This window comes from Sclerotinia sclerotiorum, genomic scaffold, assembly GCF_000146945.2.
Source record: "Sclerotinia sclerotiorum 1980 UF-70 scaffold_6 genomic scaffold, whole genome shotgun sequence".
NCBI lineage: Eukaryota > Fungi > Ascomycota > Leotiomycetes > Helotiales > Sclerotiniaceae > Sclerotinia > Sclerotinia sclerotiorum.
Genome location: NW_001820830.1, coordinates 436,408 through 456,552, shown reverse-complemented (window position 1 = coordinate 456,552; position 20,145 = coordinate 436,408). Strand labels below are relative to the sequence as shown.

Here is a 20,145-nt window from a genome sequence, read left to right as displayed (position 1 = left end):
GAGCATCGCTGTTAACATTATCGCCAAATACTCGCTCGATCCTGGATAGGACTTGAGGAGATTTGGATTCACATCAATTTGAATTTGATCATGTGTTTACGGCGTTGGCAGGATATCAACGGCGTTACCAAGTGATATCTACCTCTACTTTACGACCCACTACCTCTACGATTCACGATTTGCCTTCTCAGCCTAACGACCTTACTTTCTTGTATATATTATTCTTCCAACATGAGTTCCTCACTCATTTTACGCATTCACGAGACCCACAGCATCTAAAGCATACAAAATCAACATAAAAAAGACGAGAGAAAGATAATATTTGGTGGGGATCACTGATCAAGTTATTGAACGATTATCATGTCAAGATTATTATGAAAGAAAAGAGGAAGCAACTTTTTACCTTTTATTTGTGTCTTGTTTTTGCGAGTTGATAGGCTGGTATATGGATTTGTTTACAAATAAAGATAGGTATCTATCCATGCTTGCTATAAGCTTAACCAGATTTTGATTGCTTTGTATTAGCTACGTTTCTTTTTTTTTTTTTCTTTTTCGAAAGCTTTAAGTTTCTTTTGTTCTCTACATACCCTTTTGTTCTCTACAAACCGACGTGCTCAAATATGGGGTGCATAAGGTTAGAAATGTTTTGTTTTTAATAGGGGAGTTGTGAAACGACAAATTCCTAATCATAAGGGAGGATGGGATGGATTGATTGATTGATGGATGGATGGGGAAATATATGAGGTGTTTTATGTTTGTCTTTGTTGAGGCATGGGAATGGGATGGAATGGATTGATTTGATGGAGTTTTCATTTGTTGAATTTCTTTTGTAAAAGGTGAAGATGAATATGCGTGTGGGAGAGATGGGTGGGTGAAGAAGATTGAGTGGATTATGAATGATGGGTGGTAGTGGTGGATGATTGTAGATATAGAGATCCTTGAATTGTGGATGGATGGGCACTTGCTTATTTGCTTGTTTGCTAGACAGTCTAGAGAGATTCAGAGACACAATACTCTTGCTTGTAGCTAGCTGGCTGTGATAGCTAAGATTCTGGACTGATTGAAGAGAATGAATAAGAATAAGAATAAATGATGTCGAGTATTGTATACAGTGATTTTGAACTTGGAATATAAATATAAGAATTCTAGAATTTACTCACCGAGTCCGCTATCCTAGATTCTGGTTACTTTCCTTGTCAAAAATAACAAAATTCCAACTCTTAAGTCTAGTACCCCCTTTCTGGACCATCCCTCTTTTGGATCACCTTTTTTGTTACGACGGGCTACACAACTACCAAGACACGTGATCACAAATGATCAATAGTGATCATTAAGGATCACTAAGGATCACGGTATAGGTGATCACTGATGATCATTAAGGATCACTAAGGATCACGGTATAGGTGATCACTGGTGATCATTAAGGATCACTAAGGATCACGATATAGATGATCACTAATGATCATGAAGGATCACTAGTAATCATGGAAGCATGAAGGACTATATAATCAAGATGGATTTCCTTTGTATAGAGCTTCGTGCTCAAGATCAATCATTTAGGATACTCTACTATTAGTTACGAATTGCATATCATCATTGTCATTACTTAAGTCCCTGCTTGACGCCTAGTTATAAACCACCTCGAGAGCCTAGAGCACTTCCACATGATCTAGACGGCAAATCTCGTAACATTTTTATACCAAAAATCGTGATTTTTATTTATTAATTATTCAACAATTACTGAATCGAATCACTTGAAATTATTATTATAATATCTTTATATAATTATAATTCAATTCTAAAAATTTCAGATTTTTCACGATTTTATTGATCGAGAAATTAAAGGTTAAAATTTTGATTTTTGATTTATATAGGTGTCACGAATCATGGTTTGGATTATCTCTCTTCACTTTCTCCTTTAGAATCTGACAATCTGTATCATTTCTGCAGCGACTACATATATATATAACTCCAATACAGAAATAAATCTCTAACTACCTAGTTCTTATATGATCAGGTATTATACTCATGGACCCGAGTGATATTTTTATACGGGGGGCACGTGATTCAGATATTCTAGTATGGTATGGTAGTATTATAGATATCGGTGATTTAGCTGCCGAAAACAAGGGGGATGTGATTCAACTGCGGTTTACAGGGGGGTTCCTTATCGATAAGGAGCCTAGGAATCCTAGGACAAGTGTCCTAGGATAATATGTGTCCTAGGATAATAATCTTAGGACAAACGTTTAGGCAACTACAATGGTACAGGATAAGTGTCCTAGGACTCAGGATGGGCTAGGATAGTATTCGTTTTAGGATAATATGTCCTAGGAGCTAAATTATCCAGGAGACGAATTGTCCCAGGATTAGTGTCCTGAGGCAGATAAAGTATCATGTGATAAAGCCTCTAAAAGCGTAGGCTCCTCAAGGCTCCAGGAAAGGGATCATTATATAGTTAGAATAGTTTCATAGTATGGGAGCTTCGTGCTCAACTTAGTTATCAATTGGTTTACCTACATTCTACTTGATCTAGTAACGACTTCACTTCCAAGTGAATACCAGTGATAAAGCCTTAACCCACAACTACCAACCAGACGAAACCTTAGGCAGCCGCTGCCTCCAGTACAGTATCGTTACATATAAAAACCTAATATTAATGTTACGACGGCTTCTGGCCTCGTATCATATGATTACGTACGAAGGGACCGAAGGAACGATAGGCATGAAAGTCTATATAATCAAGATGGATTTCCTTTGTATAGAGCTTCGTGCTCAAGATCAATCATTTAGGGATACTCTACTATTAGTTACGAATTGCATATCATCATTGTCATTACTTTAAGTCCCTGCTTGACGCCTAGTTATAAACCACCTCGAGAGCCCAGAGCACTTCCACATGATCTAGACGGCAAATCTCGTAACATATAGTATATAATATGATATCATCTATATCTTCTTATTCGGGATAGGATAGGTATGACTTTTTTAATTTGAAGGACAGATAGGATGCTAGTGAGGATATTTATAAAATCGATAGGATATAATTAGCGCCTTTATCCTGAGCCTAGGATAGGATGGGAGATTTGGAACGTTGATTTGGAGAGAAAGTAGATTTAGGTGGTTTGTTAAGATCGTGTCTTTGTATGGGATTCTTATCCACCACGGAAAGACTGACATTAAAGTTCTGTGTTATATATTGAGATTCGACGGGTTGGAATTGGAAGTTCCTTTATTAAGTGGTATTATACTGCGGAGGATAACCAGAAATATTACATCATGAATCCAAATAATGTTCTACCAAGTTGATAGTTGGTTGTATGGATTCTTCGAATTAGATTGATATATGTGGATGAAACGGATTGTATGGGATAATACTAATCTCACACTAGAGAGGTTGGTAGAGCTTTGTGAAGAAATATGGTCGAACCACATGAAATTGCACGTAACACTTGCTTGCCACGATGCTAGAGAATCTTATGAAGGATGCAGGAGTTAGAACCTCTGAACTCAAGATTGGTCTAGAACAAAAATTACACAATGTCTTCTACGCGCCTAATAGCTGCAAGTATGTATACAAAACGCTTCGTCTTTTAGCTCTTATTAGAAATGGTGAAAAAAATATTATATGAAGAAATTGTGTAAAAATTCCGGAATACAAGAAACTAGCAGAACTCTCATGAGAAAGTATGATTGGAATTTATAGAGTGGTTTCTAAGAATCAATTCAGATGAACCCTTGTTGCAAAACATGTACTCGAGTTACCACAGCTAAAAAAAAATGAAAATTTCGCTTGAGATTACCTTATTTGAAAATGAGATTTTTTAATTTTAAGGTGTCTCAGGGATAAATGCGATATTTTGCCTACTTCAGCCCGACTCCACTTTGATGCTGAATATAATTATTTAGGTATGTAGAGATTGAATCTGGTAACTACGCGGATTTATACAGTAGTATACCTGATCGTATAGTAAGCGGTTTTCTGCCATGGGAGAAATTACTCTGTTCGCATTTTGGAGGGGCGTAAAAGTGAAATATGAATTTCTGGCATTACATCATGAACTCCCTGTATGATTGCCTTGGACTGTTCAACTATGGACTACACTTGTAGTTTAGACCGCATACGCTCGATGATCAGCAGAGTGCGAAGTTCCAATACATGAGGAGCAAGAAAATAGATCTGAAACTTCCCAAAGATCGTCTGGTCCAAAGACTTCTGTCTCATCCACAACAGATATAGACCTGAATTTTAAGACAAAATATCCAGCTACGGCTTCTCCGGTTCGTAGTTATGTCATAATACTGTATGGTAAACCACAATGTAAACGAAGACTTCTCCTCCTACTTCCAAATTTTGTAAAAATGATTAACTTTTCCAGAAACTAAATCATAATAATTTCAACACCCCAAAAAATCGCAACAATTAAAACAATATGACTATCTATATAAAGAAATCCAAACCCCATCCATCTCCCAGTTTCAAACAACAAAATATATCCAAACCATTAAGAAACCCGCCATAACTCATTAAATTCTCAAACAAAAATGAAAAATCCAGATCCTTCCCCAAACAACAAAAATATACATTCCAAAAACTATTCAAAAAATCCCGCGAGAAGGATTCACATCCCTTCCATCTTAGAAATATGCCAAGTACGGCAAGTCCCGCCTTTCTTACTTTAAAGGCTCGCGGATGCCAGCTGCAGATAAATGTGCAACAACACTAGCCGCCGGTTTTGATTTCCGCGTTTCCATCCAATGGAGTTGGATGCTTAGAGTCAGATTGCAGGAAGGTAGGTTATCGATCCTTGTTGTTTATCTTTGGATTGGAAGATTTCTTGCTACTCTGGTTTATACGATCTGTAACTATGATTGCTAGATATTGATGTATTTTCCGTGTTTCTTTTCTAGTCCTAAAGTCTAGTTTATCTATCTCAGTAATTGAGATTTCATGCTCGTCAAATCGGTGGCTAGATTATTGAAATTAATCACAACCTCTCGAATACCAAACTCCCAGCACATCACTTCTAGAAACCCCTAAAGCAACAAACCATGACCAAAGTCGCAGTCATAGCCAAACCCCGAACCGTGCCCTCGGGCATTATTCATTCTAAAGGAGACTCCATCCAACATCTCACTTCCTTCCCCGTATCACGTGTCTCGCTTACACACTGGCGGCTGGGGCAAGCGGCAAACCCCCATCAAACCCAAGACTCAATCCAACATCAGCACTTAAACTTAAACCAAACTCTATCCTGACAACAACCCACAATAGCCGAGGTCTTTTATGAAAGATGCCTTGCAACCCTGTCCTGCCACGCTGAAATCATCCTGCGTCCCCATAAATCTTTTATTCCCGCTTGAGGTTTTAAAAATCCTTATTTCCACCGTGATGGATGGGGTGTGAAATCTCGGTTGCGAAGTGATTACTAGCTAGGTCTTGCTATACCTCTTTTGATCCTGCAGATGCAAAGCGCAGCGTGGTCTTCTTTCTTTCTATTCCCTTATCTAGCGTTCCTGAAACATGTGGAAAACGTTACAGTACATGGAACCGGGGTCTCCTTTTGTGATGACCAGGGCCAGCGGTTACCCGGTTGGCTTATTCAACTCATTATCTTCCTCTAACCTTGATCATACTTCGCTTGCAATGACAATTCTTCCGTTGCCAAGTTCATCTTTTTGTCTGTTCCTCTGCACCACCGTTCATTGTGATGTTTTTCTTGGATTTCAACCGTTGGATCCAAATACGCTTGTTATGTTAGTATTTTCCCGCGTCTATGATCTGATTTCATTTGACGGACAGAATCGATAATGATTTCCTTAGAACGTGGATTCTTTGATTTTAGGCCAAATGCGCAATAAAGAGGCTTGTTTGGAGGAGTGCGGGCAAAACGGCGGAGCAATTCATGTGGTAATCTGACAGCGCGGATCTCTTCCTTCCAGCTCCATTCTTTGCAGAATGATAAGCCAACCATATCTTTACCTCATAAGACAATTGTGGCGTGTTAAATCATGTTGCAGATGAAGCAAGGCTTTCGGGATTGGCAGGCGCATTCTGTACTTACTGGGCGATTTTATGGTCATGAATCGACCTTGGTATTGGGAATATCCCAGCGAGATATTGGCTGGAAGAAAGGTCTGGACTGTAACTTTAACTCATCAACGGTTGGTAGTAATAACAATTTTGGACATGATCTGTATAAGTACATGTTATGAAAAAAAGCGAGTGGAAGATTCAATCAGCAATCAGGCAGATCTAGGGGTTCGGGCAATTAGTTGCGTGCCAAGATTGAGGTACATACGCACATACAAAGCTTATCATTTAAAAACGAAATAGAAACTCGGAGTCCGGCTCTGTCTTACAGGCAACCATTTCTCCGATAGGGCTCCTCTCCAGATAGGCAACAGCAAAACTTTTCTTGGTGGATTACTTACACAAAATGTCGACGACTAGAAATATATCCTACCTTCAAAGGAACAGCAGCTTCAAGGAACATCATAATAAGTATCCTCGTGATAATGGGTATTGGGGCTCGAGCAGTAAACCCGACTATAATTCACAAACTTACAATTCACGAACGCATAGCCTTTCTCATTGTACATCACCAATATGTACTTCGCCGACAGATACGAATTCCACCGATATCTCTTTCAACATCCACGATGATGCTATTAGCGCATGTATGGAAGAGAGCCGCAATGCCTATAGTAGTCAATATGCCGGTGTCTCTCAAAGTGACATTGCCATCTCCTCAGACTATAATGACTACCTGTGGCAAGATACCTCATATCAGACGTTTACCTGCGATTCAGAATTGATTTATGATGCGAACATTGACCCGAGTCTTTGGCACTGTGGTGCTATGAGCACTGGACCTACTGTTCCACTCCTCGTCATCACACAAGCCCAAAGCATCCTCGACGAGCAAGATTTTAATAGGTGCTGGGATATCCCATCAATGGAAGGAGCATCTATGCTCCTAAGTGAAAATAGCGAAGGAGTTTTCCCATCTTGCATGGCTGACGAGCCTGATATTGCGAGAACGCCTAGTGTCAATTCATTCCGATCGGCCTTTTCGGATTACATAATGGAAAGGCAACCTGCTACCTATTTCTTCGATACGACCGAGTCTATGATGATGAGATCTCAATCCATTGGCGAGGAATCATACCGATCCGAATCAACTTTAGGATCACCTCCACCAGGGGTAATGGAAAAATCATCATCTTGCTCCAAAAGGAAACGAAGGCTCCCAGATAGTGATGACCCGAATCATATAAATCGACGTGGGGATACCGGGAGAAGGAAGTTGGATCGATATTTTTGTACTCGTTGCAATGCTTTCCCCAAAGGTTGGAAGCTACCTGAGGACTTACGAAAGCATAATCAAGCGTATCATACCGAGACGGGATTTTACTGCGCATCGGGAGTGGATGAAAATTGTACCTACTGGAGTTCCCAAGAGTCCAGATATGTCGACCATTTGAAGGCAGAGCATGCTCATTTATGCATCTCTCAGGAGATTATCCGGAAGTATAATGCGGTAAATGGTATCACAGTCGATGGGAACTATATGTGCCGGATACCAGGTTGTAAGAAGGTATATAAAAGGGCAGAGAGAGGCAGGAGAGATAAACATGAAGAAAGGAAGGCAGCACACAATAGCAGCTAGGCAGCGGGAAAGGCGTGGGTCGATTTCATCTGTACTCAACTTACTAAGAGATGAACTAAAAAGGATGGCTTGTGAATGAGAACAAAAATATTGATATGAAAAATGCGATTCGCCTTGTGTGTTAGACAATGAAAATGGAGGTTCTAGTCATGGCATTCGAATAAGTTGAGATGAGGCCAATGCTGTAAAAATTGACACCCCTTGTATCTTGAAAGCAAAGTTTGAATGGCTCACTGAAGAGTCCCCAGATAACTAAATTTAAAAGAAACAGAAAGATCCAATGATAAGTAAATCAAAACATAGCTGCCTGGAATAGATATGAAATATTCGCTGGTTGAAATTTGCAGTCCTGGCGCCTAGCACTATCCATATATTGTGCATCCATGGCCTAATCCGACAGCCACACTGTGCTGCCTGGACTACTCTAAATACCGCCATGGATTAGGTTAACGTGTCCATTGGTCATTTTTCAATTACTGCCTCACAGGTCTAGCTTTATGAACTTAGGTATGTCACTGATAGTGCTCTCTGTTCCTGACCCCCAACCCCACAAGACTCTTCCCTACTATCCACTATTTTGCGCAGTATGAATTCTTTAAGCGGAATTCGGTGCTCAGGGAAAAACTTAGCAGTTCTTATCAACATCAATATCAACACCCTTGACTTGGGTGCTAGTGGTGCAGGCTATTTTGTACTAACATTCATTAATTCATTGACACAAGGGAATTGACACAAGGAAAAGTACAACATCCTGCAACGCATTTCCTGAACTGAACTTCATTTTCAGCAATATCAATAAAATGCCAGCACCAAGTCCTCACGCAAGTAGAGCTGAGACGGCTTCGCAGACAGGGCCAGGTAATGATAGTCGCATGTCTTCTGACAGAACTATCTTTTCAAGATCTAATTGTGGAGAATCAGTCCGTCCGAAGTCACTTCGTGCAGAGACAGCTCGTACAGGATCGGCCGCGCGTAGATAACAAGATCTTAGATCAAGAACGCGGAACTTCAATATCGTCATATCTGCTACCACTATCTTCAGAGAAACACTCCAAAATCCGAGATTCGTAGACGCGAGCATGAACTGAAAACAAACATAATGGCAATTTTAGTAATAATGAGACTGAATGGCGAAGGAGAACCAGAAGAAGGGAAAAAATGACAAATGAGATACTCACAAAGGAGTTGTTCTTCATCATCATCATTATTTTCATATCCATAAAATAGATTCTGCTCGCAGGCTTCGACCCTAATCATCCATGAAATCCAAAGCAATGACTACCACTGAAGCTAAGCTAAGCTTGGTCCCTTATGCATACGAGAATGAAAAAGAAAAGAGGTACTGTAAAGCTCCTACTCGATAAGCTAAAGAATATATCCCGCAGCCTAAAAAACAGACTAGCAGTGAATAAAGAACATCAAGACAAGCCAGTCTTGAATTTGAAGAGTAAAAGTTTTGGAGTGTCTGACCCGGAATGCTAAGATTGAAGGAATGGTAGGTGAGGAGAGAAATAGAACTCCATTTTAGGCGATTTGATGGCAATTTAATTCCAATTTCTGTTTTATATCTCCGACTCTTTAGTATTGCGACTTTTCAGCCTGCTTATTTACAATCTGATAACAACATATTCACTTCCATATTAACCCATGCACTCTCTAGCCCACAGCGTCAGAAACTTATGACCAAAGACAGCGAACAAAGATGTGATTTGTATACTTGACTAGTAACGGCTTGTACAGGTTGAGCTGAGAAAGTAAAATGTTGATTTTGTTGCGAAGCTAAAGGAAAGGCGGCTGTGAAGGTTTTATACTCCGTCAGCACTCTGGAAAGTACTCAATGTGGTGATCAGGCATTATCTAGGTGTACTACCTTTTCCAGAAAGATTATACATCTTATTTTCATCGCCTTTCACGACCCGCGGGCGGGGGTTTACTACTACTTGTCCACTTGAAGTGTCTTCCGTCCGGTCAAATATCACTCCCCAATCACCGTTGCTTAAATTCAAAACATCACCAAAAAGTTTCCTAAAACTGCTCGTTTCTGGAGGAACTTGGGAATATTAAACATACGCCATGCTCGAATCTCGAGGTTATGAGCATTGATACACTTCAGATGCTTGTATTCATGCAATCTAAATAACAATTACACCCATCCTAGCGTATTCCCTTTACTTTTGTTAACTTCTTAGCACGTAACATACTCTCAAAGTAACATGTTGATTTTCCGATAGCGCAGTTTATTGACTAACTTGCAGCCCAAGGAATAGGCTAACCGTATATTGACCTTCATTTTGGTGAAGACTTTCGCGCTGCGGTCGGTTTAGTGACCGAACGATGATCGAGTCCGCTTCATGTATTAGATGAGGAAGAGAGGGAGAATTGATGACAAGTATAGGCAAAATTGTAGACTTTTTTCAAACAATGGGAAGTATAACGTGGAGATCATAAATCTATCTAATCATTGAAAGACTTGCTGTAATGATGGCTATTGCCATGAACGAATGATTATGATAATGAGTCCCAAGGGTCACTTGAACCAAGATACTAAACGATGGCATTCTCTAGTCCCGATTGATGGCTACTGGGGTCCCTAAAAGCGAATATATGGTGTGAGCACATAAAATTCGCAGTAAAAAGTGAGAATGCAAAAGAAGTGGTGGTGGTGTGTTCTGAGATTACAATCCCATCTGGAAATTTCTGACATATTCCTACATTATACGAAATGCTCATTCTGAAAACGAGTTTGCGTATTTTATACACGCAATAAGCAACATAGTGTAGTCTTTCCAGACCCATACCACCCTGCGCTTTTTTGCCAATCCCTCGATATTCCTTCCACAAATAGTTGACCAAAGGTATCGTTCCAAGCATCCGCACCTCCTCATACTCCTCACTCATCCCTCTTTGCCAACTCAATCCTCCTTTGCCTGTTCTCGCGGGCTGCTGTTCTCGTTGGCCCCCATCTAGTCTTCACAGCTTCCAACTTCTCTCTCTCCAAATCTCTCTTCTCCGCTGATGCCTCCGTAATCATACCAATAAATATCGACGAGCAATTGAACTTCTTAGCCAATTGTAATCTTGTCCATTTCTCTGGTTCCTCAGCCCTTAATCTTCTGATCTCTGCCACATCCTTTTCACTCAAATGATGTCTCTCATACTTCAATTGTTTCGGGTTGACTGGAGGTGGTAATCGATGTGAAAAAGCATTAAGTCGTTCTTGGGTGATGGCTAGAAGCTTCCTTCTCTTGTCCTCCTTGGGAAGGAATTTCAGAGGGGTATGGAATACGGATGGAGATGAGGATGGCGGATTGAATACGATGTGATCTTGTAATGCTCCATCCGTTGGCACAAAATTTGGATCGGGTTTGACATTTAAACGTTGCTTGGTGCGTCTGTAAGTGGATTCATGTCGGCGGGCAGAGGCGTTTAAAGACAATAGACACTGAGGTTTTGTGGATAAAATATCGACGACAGGTCTTCGCAGTATTCTGAGATCCATGGCTGTATAGAGCGTGAGAATTGAAGGAGTTGTGGCTTGACTAATGGTAAAACTCAAAAACCTCGTCCCAATTCACAATTTCATCGTCTCGGCCCCAAAAAGACGAATTGAAAATGTTTGCTGACTAATCACACTCTATTTCGTACATATCACATTATCGTCAACAAGGTTTTTCCGGGGTGGGCTTGCGATAAGGTCGATGCGATAAGGCTTTCGTCCCAAGTTCCAAATCATTCGTTTTTTTTTCTTCGTATCGAGGTTTCCAACTTTTTGATTGTCATGGGACTCCATTTCTCGTTTTAAGGAAATTAAAGGTAAATGCTTATTTATGTTGGTGACCGGTGATTCTGTGACTGATTGACCAACAATTCTTCATTTACGTTATTAACAAGGAATATCCAAAATATAATGCATTGAAGCATTGAAGCATTGAAACCAGTATCCTTTCCCCTCTGCTTAAGGGAATCACAAGAAATCATCACCCCTCTTTCTCTGACACTTTTTGCCGCTTTCTGAGCCACCCAATTTTAGGTGAGATCATATTATAGTTACCTAGGTATAATTGAGTCTTACAATGACCTACAATTAACAATTGTCTACATTATGCCTCGGAATTCAATTGTTCTTCTTCTACACAGTACCTGCTCAGTATTTCATTGGAATTTGAATTTGAATACGGATTGATTCTTCTTTGTTGTTATCATTCACCTTTCTCTCTCCGAACAATTTTTATTTTCCATTGTCCGAAAACAAGCTGATGATTCCCAAAAGATAAATAGCCTGCACGCGTAAGTCTGCAACCCTCCAAGGTATTTATTGGTTTGATTAAGGCGCATACGCCAGCGTCCATACGATGTGATGTGATCAAGTTATTAATTTTAACAGCGCATATTTATATATGTTTATCTAACACTTCGCAAATAGTTTACAAGAATTTCGATCCAGTTTACTTTTCCTCGATATCCTAGAAACACATCAGATCTTTTCTATTATATTGTCATCATGAGCGCGTCAGAATCGAGTACTTTACATGCGAATACTCCCGTCCCCACAGGCCAACAATCCATAACCACGTCAAAGGCCCCTCTCTTAGGTGAGGGATTCACAGTACCAACGAACCAAACGTCATCGAAATCCGGTGAAAGTAGTCATGTCGATGTGGATGCAGGTGATGCTGCGAGCGGAACCGCAAAGTCGGGAAAGAGAAGACTATTTGGATTTGGAAGAAAGAAGAACGATGAGAAGGTAAAGGGTAAAAGCAAGGATGACGGAACGCCTGCTGGCAATGCAACATTGATTCGACCTCTCCAGCAGCCGCATACAACAAATTCTCCTCCACGATCAGGTTATCCATACCAGCATCCATCGTCACCGCCAAGTCGAAAACTGTTCTCATCTTCACCGCGTGTAGTGTCACCTGCAGGATCACAAATTTTCGAGCGCGATGTGCAAGAAAGTGCCATTCAACCCAATTCTCCCGCCATTCCATCCCATATACAAACAGAGGATCACATTCCGCCAGTCTTAGATGCCTCGTCCGAAGCTATTACCAACAATGACATTGACCCGGATACGGTGGAAATTGTTACGCACTCTTCTCACCAGCCGGCAGCAATGTCAATGACTGGTATTAGCAGCAGCGAACCTGCATCAATGTGGACAGATGAGTTGGTGGCCCACCCTGACAGGGACGATGCGGCATCCAACTACGGTGCTCTCGACAGTACAGATATCCGGAGATTAAGCTTCATCTCATTTGCAGATGTAGTACAATCAGAACATGCGGAACATGCTGGCAACAGAGACTCAATCTATATTGCGGGACTTAGTGCGTTGTCATCACCAGGTATATCACCTGGTGTGAACCGCTCACCTTCTCCCGTGCGATCACCAGTATCATCATTCGGCTTCGGAACATCCCCCCCGACAAGTAAATCTGCTTCGGTGAAAGGTGTTGAGCTATCACCAGGTCGAAAACAAACTGGTCTTGCTAGTCCAACGTCGCTTCACTCGCCCACGAATGGTGGGGAATTAACTATAGAGACGATGGCACAAGCCGTTAGGAAGACGGCGAGCGGTGATCTTAGCGGCGGCGTTCGCAGTTTACCACTAAGCCCAGTGAGCTCTGATGGTCCTGACACGCCATTCAAGTAAGCTAGTGAGGATCGAGGCTGGATTGATTTGTTAGATGGTGTTTATTATTCTATTATTTCAGCTATATATCCGGGATCTTTTTAAGGGTTGGGACCATTGCTGATGGGGACAAGGAAGGGGCACGGATTGCTGCGTATATGAGATATGAGATACTCGATTGAGCGAATGGCACTGGCGTTCCGGATTAGGATTTGTCTTAGTTCTTTTTTAAACTTCTTCATCATGGTAAATCGATATTTCTATACCTTATGTGCGTGATTGAAATTGGCATCCGTGATATTTCTATATGATGTGCTATGGTAGTTTTGAGACCCACTCATGAACGTTGGGCTCGCTACACAGGATATGTGATGATGATGAATAGACTTGGGATGTTACAACATGCAGCCCATGTAGCCTCTCTTTAGTCATTTGTAAGGATTTGATAGTATATTACGAGGCCGTTCGATTATAGAATATGGATATAGATATAATATGGATATAAATATCATCATAGATATAAATATAGATACTAATATCTATTCATATCGATCTTAGTGATATTTGAATTTACAGATATACTAATAGGTTAATTGATAAAAACAGAATTTTTGTTTCAGGTACCGAGTACAGAGTAGGTTACTTGTTTCTCGAACTGGGTATTGGGAAGATCTGGGAATTGGGAAGGACATTAAGGTTAAGGTTTATTGGTGGAATGATATTTAGAAGGGGACGTTTTAGGGGTGGAATGGAGATAGAAGCGCTGCGGGCCGGCTGCTAGGAAGGGTTTTAGTGAGTTGAGAATTTTGGGCGGGTGCTTTGATATATTTTGTTTGAGTATAACTAGGTACTAGGTAATAATAAATCAATGTTTTATTATCTATTTTTGTTATTTCATAAGACGGTTTATGATATAAAAAGCTATATTGTCTATCTGGTCATTCAGGACCTCGGGAGTTATAATAATATTTAGATCCTCCTACACTACCTGTAACATTTTGATAAGCATACCAAATCAACCGTTGTAATCCTCGGGATATGATTGGTACCAACTATCACAATCCCTTGTTTCCAGAACTTCTCCAAATATACTACTTCTTCTATTATTCCTTTCCTCACCACCGGATTGAGCAAGGATTCTGTATAGTGTATTCGGTACTCTGATACAACCCAAAATAAATAGTCGGTCATCGATTAAAGACTAAGACTAGAGTATCTAGGCCGGGTACTCATTACATCTCAAGTAATCTATCTTCTCCAACGCATCATCCAAGTCGTCTCATCTAAAAGGAGCAAAACATACGAGAAAACTGCACAACTCATACTTGTTAAATAGCCTCTTAACCAAAAGCTCATAGCTTCTTCATCACAACCTGCCACCGACAATCATAGCTCAACACGTTCCTCTTCACTCCTCTCTACTTCCTTACTTCTTCCCTTAATTACCTTTTCTTCCCTCTCCTTTCTATTCATAATCTCCAATCCCATCCCCATTCTTCCAATTCTCTACGTCTGCCTAGTATAGCTGCCCAGTCAATTATCTCCCAACCTTAATCTTCACCTCTGAGGCGACAGCGACTGGCCCGTTGCATCACATCAATTCTCCTCCACTTTAAGGCTCCGGGTCGCCTTATTATACTTTTTTATTACTACCTGAAGCCTGGTTCCTGATCTTGGTCTTGAATAGAACATTCCCCCAACGATACTAGTAAGCTGTCGGCGGACCAGCAACCCTTGAAAGCCCCGGCCTCTATACTCCAAAAGGAAAAATCGACCCGCTAAAGTAGATTCGACGGATACTTGGTCAAACTTGACATATATGGTATATGGCTAGTTATCATGAAGAACTGTCGAAACTCGCGATTGGTATTGGGAAACCATAAGGTGCATTCGAAGCGGGATCAATTCTATCGGTAAAAGGAAAACAAAAGCTTTGTCATTTATTAATCCGAACATTGACGCTACTTTGCGCGGTACAAAGACTGGCAGAAGCTTCAACAATTGCGCACATCTTAGACTTCCCCACGTACGCCACAGCTTGTCTCGAAGATCTTCAGCCCAAATTGTTCGATACGATACCCATGCCACCTTCGACAACTCTGCTTGCATGCTTCCGCACATACCAAGACTCGAATACACGAGCTTATCAAATACTTTAACATTGCCGATGCCGCCAGTTTTTGAGGTTTAGATGGTTGGGCATGGTTTTTTAAAACTTCCATGGGAAGGAATCGTGGGATGAGCATCTTGTCGCCAGGTATGGACGCAAGAGATTATAATGGGATGTCTGGAAGGGAAAACACGGTGCGAGACTGGGGAGAAAATGCGGCGGAGACATTGGCACGACGATTCTCTCCGAGCGAGCCACGACGACCACGGGGTTCTGGCCTGGATAGTACCATTCGCACAGTTACACCCGAACCTGTCGAGGTAACAGACGACAACCTAAGCATATTGGAGACTCCGCCTAGGCTCTTTCCATCTGTGCCGACTTCGCCGCGATCGATACCCGGCGGAGAAAAGCCTAGAGAACGGCGGCAAGGTCTTGTTTTCCATGATTCATGCAGCAGTGATTCTGTTGACAGGCCCGTTCAAAGTACCATGAGCCTTCGATCTCGACCTCGAACATATACTGTAGATGCGACCACACGAAAGAGATCAGGCTCAGGAGGCGCTCCTAGAAATAGGCAGCGGATTGGTTCAATTCATTCTACAAATTCATCATCATTTCATGATCTTGAGCCGCGATCCGATGGTAGCATTGCAGTTGGGTATTTAACTACTTCTAATAGAAATGCATTGACCAAATCAGACTCTCTCAAACAGGAACAGGGTAACGGTAGACGATTGCCGAAAAAACACTCACGGCCAACCTCACCATTTCAGGCATATGTGGATATACCTTCCATCGATTGTCTCCCAGATCCTGTGTCTACTGGAGATGCAAAGAAAATACTGCACCTTATGAAAAATTTACGCGGTCGTATGAGGGGTGAAGTCGAGTATCAAACGGTAGAGCGAGGCCAATGGTATAAGGGTATGTGCTATATTGACAATGTGAAAGGCTCTTTAATGTACGAGGATGATGATAAAGGACCTTTCCATATCGATGTAGCAACCGATCTTCGAGGGTGCAGGGTCAAGCCGATTATGTACTCATTGGAAAGGCAAGTAAGGTGCCTGGAAATATTGAATCCTAATCTCGGCTTAGATCTTCGCCTTCTACCAAAGGATCCTGCTGAGTTCGATCCCTGGTTAGCCGCCATACTACCGTGGCAACAAATCAGGCTGGCGCCTTTTTCTCCAGGCCCACTGAAATCGCCAATAGGCGGACATCATGATGACAGGCGGCCAGGCGTGGATCGGCGCGGTTCCGCGTATAGTAACAAAGACTCAAATATCATCAAAGTAGCCAAGCTACTTCTGTGGGATAAGGGGCCTCCCCTATCTCCTGAGTCTATCATAACTCGGCGTTCAACACGACATCTGCGTAATTCTGGACAGCAGTGGCGTAGGATATCCTGTATACTCCAGGACAATGGCGATCTCAAGATTTTAACAGAGAATGACGCTTTATTGCTTTCAGTTGTTCAACTTCCACAACTGTCTCGAAGCGCAATACAAAAGCTTGACAAGTCCGTACTAGGAGAGGAATATTGCGTTGCAATTTTCCCACAGTACACATCTACTTCTACAGACTTGTCCGTATTTAGACCTATTTATCTAGCATTAGAATCACGCTTGGTATTCGAAGTGTGGCTATGTCTCTTGCGAGCTTTCACAATCCCAGAAATATACGGACATGATACTCCGCAGCAAATAGAAGAGCACGAAAAAAATGAGGAATCTGGTGTACCATATTCTTCTTCAGCTAATGACATGTTTCGGATAGAGAAGTCTCTCAGCATGCGGATTGTGGAAGCTAAGTTTCGGAAACCTGGCACAAAGACAGAGGTACCTCTATATGGCAGAAACTCTGTAAGGCCAGAGCCAGATGGGGTTCTCGGTGACTATTTTGCAGAAGTCATGCTTGACGGTGAGGTTCGCGCCCGCACAATGACAAAACTCGAAACCAGGAATCCATTTTGGCGAGAAGAATGCGAATTCACAGATCTTCCTCCTTATTTACCCAAGCTTTCGATAGTTTTAAAACGCATGGAGACGTCACAACTAACCGTACAAGGATTTCTGTCAAGCTCAAGCACCCCAGTGGCGGACCAACAGGTGGAGATCATCTGTGGGGTTATTGAGATACCGGTTGACAAGCTGGAGCGAGGCAAGGATAATGAGGCATGGTGGCCAATTTTGGATCAAAATCAGGAGCAGGTTGGAGAGATGCTAATGAAAGTGCGACATGACGAAGTCGTAGTACTCCTTGCCAAAGATTATCAACCTATCTCGCAGCTTTTACATAATTTCAATAGCGGGTTGACACTACAGATATCTCAAGTCATACCCAATAATCTCAGACAGTTATCGGAAATACTGATAAATATATTTCAAGTCTCCGGTAACGGATCTGAATGGCTAAAGGCCTTAGTTGAGGATGAAATCGACGGTATTGGAAAAGAAGCGCCAACTAAACGACTCAGATACAGCAGGAGGATCGGCTCCAACGAAGTGTCCTTCACATCATTTGATCGGGAGCAATCCGTTCGAGATATGGGAAAAAGTCTCAATACCGAAGCGAACCTCTTGTTTCGAGGAAACTCTTTACTAACACAGGCCCTTGACTTTCACATGAGACGAGTCGGGAAGGAATATTTGTCTGAAATTCTAGGGGATCAAATTCGTACCATCAACAATATTAATCCTGATTGCGAGGTCGACCCATCTAGAATTGACAATGATAACGCATTCGATAAAAACTGGGAGTCATTAATCGCTTTGACCACTGACGTCTGGAGGTCAATCGCGGATTCTGCAACTCGATGTCCACCAGAACTGCGACAAATCTTCAAATACATCCGCGCTGTTGCTGAGGATAGATATGGAGACTTTCTTCGTACTGTCGCTTATACTAGTGTCTCTGGGTTCATATTCTTACGTTTCTTTTGTCCAGCAATTCTCAATCCAAAATTGTTTGGTCTACTTCCAGATCACCCTCAACAGAAAGCTCAACGAACATTCACATTGATAGCGAAGAGCTTACAGGCCTTAGCAAATTTATCAAGCTTTGGCCAAAAAGAGTCATGGATGGAACCCATGAACAAATTCCTTTACCAGCACCGTCAAGGTGTCAAGGATTTTCTTGATGCTATTTGTGCTATAGCCCCTGATCGCACAAATTTTGCGGTTCCTGCGTCGTATTCTACACCCATCACCATCCTCGCAAGACTACCGCCCACTTCCAGAGAAGGATTTCCCTCTTTACCATATTTAATCGATCATGCAAGAAGCTTTGCCGACTTAGTCAAATTATGGTTAGAAGGAACACAGTCCGCGAGCCAAAGCCTCGAAGGAGATCTCGCTGAGTTCAACGACCTCTGCATAGCACTCAAGAAGCGCACCGACGAATGCATACTTAAAGCCGAAGAATACGGTGAGCGTGTTGCTGATCAAGTTTCTCTTCAATTCGAAGATATCGTTGAAGGTCTCCAGTCAACTCACTTTCAAGAATCTCCTCAAATTCCTCCCGTCCCTCCCATACAGTCTCACTTCCAACCAGAACCAGAACCCGAACATCCTGTCCTCACTCCCCCTTGGCAGGATTACTCCTTGAATAATAGCAACGCCACTAGCATAAATAACACCGTCCAAACACCTCTCCGCGCCCCCGGCTCTGCTGGCAGCGGCAGTGAAAAAACCGGTCCCACTTCTAGTAGCAAGGAAAAAGAAAAGAAAGAGAAACAGAACTTCTGGGAAGCGACGTTTGGGAAGGACTCAAAAAATCAAAGACCTTTTGTACCACCATTGGATAATAGCGTGCAACAGTTGGGCATGCAAGCCACGAGTCCTCCTGGTGATAAAAAGGTATTGGCGGGATTTGGACTTAATAGACAGGAAAAACAAAGTCGGAGTTTTCTGGGGGGTTTAAGGAGGAAGGGGAAACCTGAACCGAAGAGTCAGGGAAGTGGAAGTAGTAATGATGGGGGTTATATAATGGCGCCAACGATTTCTGGAGGTCAGGGAATGGGCATTAGTCTTGATACGGGAGGTGGATATGCGAGGGGCCCAGGGGGAGATGGTTTAAGAGACGAGATTGTTTCGCCCACGACGGGAGGTTGGGGACATATGCAACGGGAGGGCCGGGGAGAAGGCGGGATGTTTTAGCATGGGAGAGAGGGTGAATGAAGGTATGAGTGAGATGATCAAGGAGCAAGAGGCAAGATGCGAAGCTAAAGAATGGAAAAGAAGTAAGATTACGTAGGAGAAGATCAAGAAAGAAGCAGAGTGCTTTCTTTTTCTTTTTATGATTACATATATGGGTTTATATGTCGCATTTATATATAATCTATATATAATCTATATATATATAATCTATATATATATATATATACGTGTATGTTTACCTATATAGTTATATCTGTATTTATTTATATTTATGAATATCTATCTATCTATAATTTATATCTATATCTATATCTATATTCATTCATATTCATATTTATAAACCTATGAATTTGATATAATGATCTATTTGTGTTGGAGTAAGTCTAAGATCTTATACATTAAATCGCTAATCAAGTACGGATGATAGATATTCTTTTATATTTTGGTAACTTCTTTCATTCATCGTTCATTTATTTTAATCCACGAGCTATCGAGGAGCTAATCGAATAAGAGCTAAAGTGATATCTACCCTGTGAGCTAAACGCTAGACGCTAAATTCTAGAAGCG

At 41.6% G+C, this 20,145-nt stretch overlaps 7 protein-coding genes across 7 annotated transcripts; 4 read left to right on the top strand and 3 right to left on the bottom strand.

Moving 5' to 3' along the window:
- Positions 1 to 3,464: 3,464 nt before the first annotated feature.
- On the top strand, positions 3,465 to 3,734 carry SS1G_04995 (predicted protein; the record flags this gene model as incomplete). The annotated part of the gene is made up of 2 exons (XM_001593518.1): positions 3,465 to 3,568; positions 3,731 to 3,734. 2 exons carry the CDS (start codon positions 3,465 to 3,467, stop codon positions 3,732 to 3,734), a joined length of 108 nt encoding a protein of 35 aa, XP_001593568.1.
- A 2,706-nt stretch (positions 3,735 to 6,440) lies between these two features.
- SS1G_04994 (predicted protein) lies at positions 6,441 to 7,673 on the top strand (the record flags this gene model as incomplete). The annotated part of the gene is made up of 1 exon (XM_001593517.1): positions 6,441 to 7,673. The coding sequence occupies one exon, from the start codon at positions 6,441 to 6,443 to the stop codon at positions 7,671 to 7,673; it is 1,233 nt and encodes a 410-aa protein (XP_001593567.1).
- An 817-nt stretch (positions 7,674 to 8,490) lies between these two features.
- On the bottom strand, positions 8,491 to 8,878 carry SS1G_04993 (predicted protein; the record flags this gene model as incomplete). The annotated part of the gene is made up of 2 exons (XM_001593516.1): positions 8,491 to 8,757; positions 8,852 to 8,878. 2 exons carry the CDS (start codon positions 8,876 to 8,878, stop codon positions 8,491 to 8,493), a joined length of 294 nt encoding a protein of 97 aa, XP_001593566.1.
- A 1,685-nt stretch (positions 8,879 to 10,563) lies between these two features.
- Positions 10,564 to 11,172, bottom strand: SS1G_04992 (hypothetical protein; the record flags this gene model as incomplete). Its single annotated transcript, XM_001593515.1, has 1 exon — positions 10,564 to 11,172. The coding sequence occupies one exon, from the start codon at positions 11,170 to 11,172 to the stop codon at positions 10,564 to 10,566; it is 609 nt and encodes a 202-aa protein (XP_001593565.1).
- Positions 11,173 to 12,174: 1,002 nt separating this feature from the next.
- Positions 12,175 to 14,299, top strand: SS1G_04991 (hypothetical protein; the record flags this gene model as incomplete). The annotated part of the gene is made up of 3 exons (XM_001593514.1): positions 12,175 to 13,322; positions 13,912 to 13,939; positions 14,279 to 14,299. The coding sequence occupies 3 exons, from the start codon at positions 12,175 to 12,177 to the stop codon at positions 14,297 to 14,299; spliced, it is 1,197 nt and encodes a 398-aa protein (XP_001593564.1).
- A 1,530-nt stretch (positions 14,300 to 15,829) lies between these two features.
- SS1G_04990 (hypothetical protein) lies at positions 15,830 to 16,195 on the bottom strand (the record flags this gene model as incomplete). The annotated part of the gene is made up of 2 exons (XM_001593513.1): positions 15,830 to 15,937; positions 16,172 to 16,195. 2 exons carry the CDS (start codon positions 16,193 to 16,195, stop codon positions 15,830 to 15,832), a joined length of 132 nt encoding a protein of 43 aa, XP_001593563.1.
- A 450-nt stretch (positions 16,196 to 16,645) lies between these two features.
- On the top strand, positions 16,646 to 19,578 carry SS1G_04989 (hypothetical protein; the record flags this gene model as incomplete). The annotated part of the gene is made up of 3 exons (XM_001593512.1): positions 16,646 to 16,682; positions 17,198 to 17,341; positions 17,489 to 19,578. The coding sequence occupies 3 exons, from the start codon at positions 16,646 to 16,648 to the stop codon at positions 19,576 to 19,578; spliced, it is 2,271 nt and encodes a 756-aa protein (XP_001593562.1).
- Positions 19,579 to 20,145: the final 567 nt, after the last annotated feature.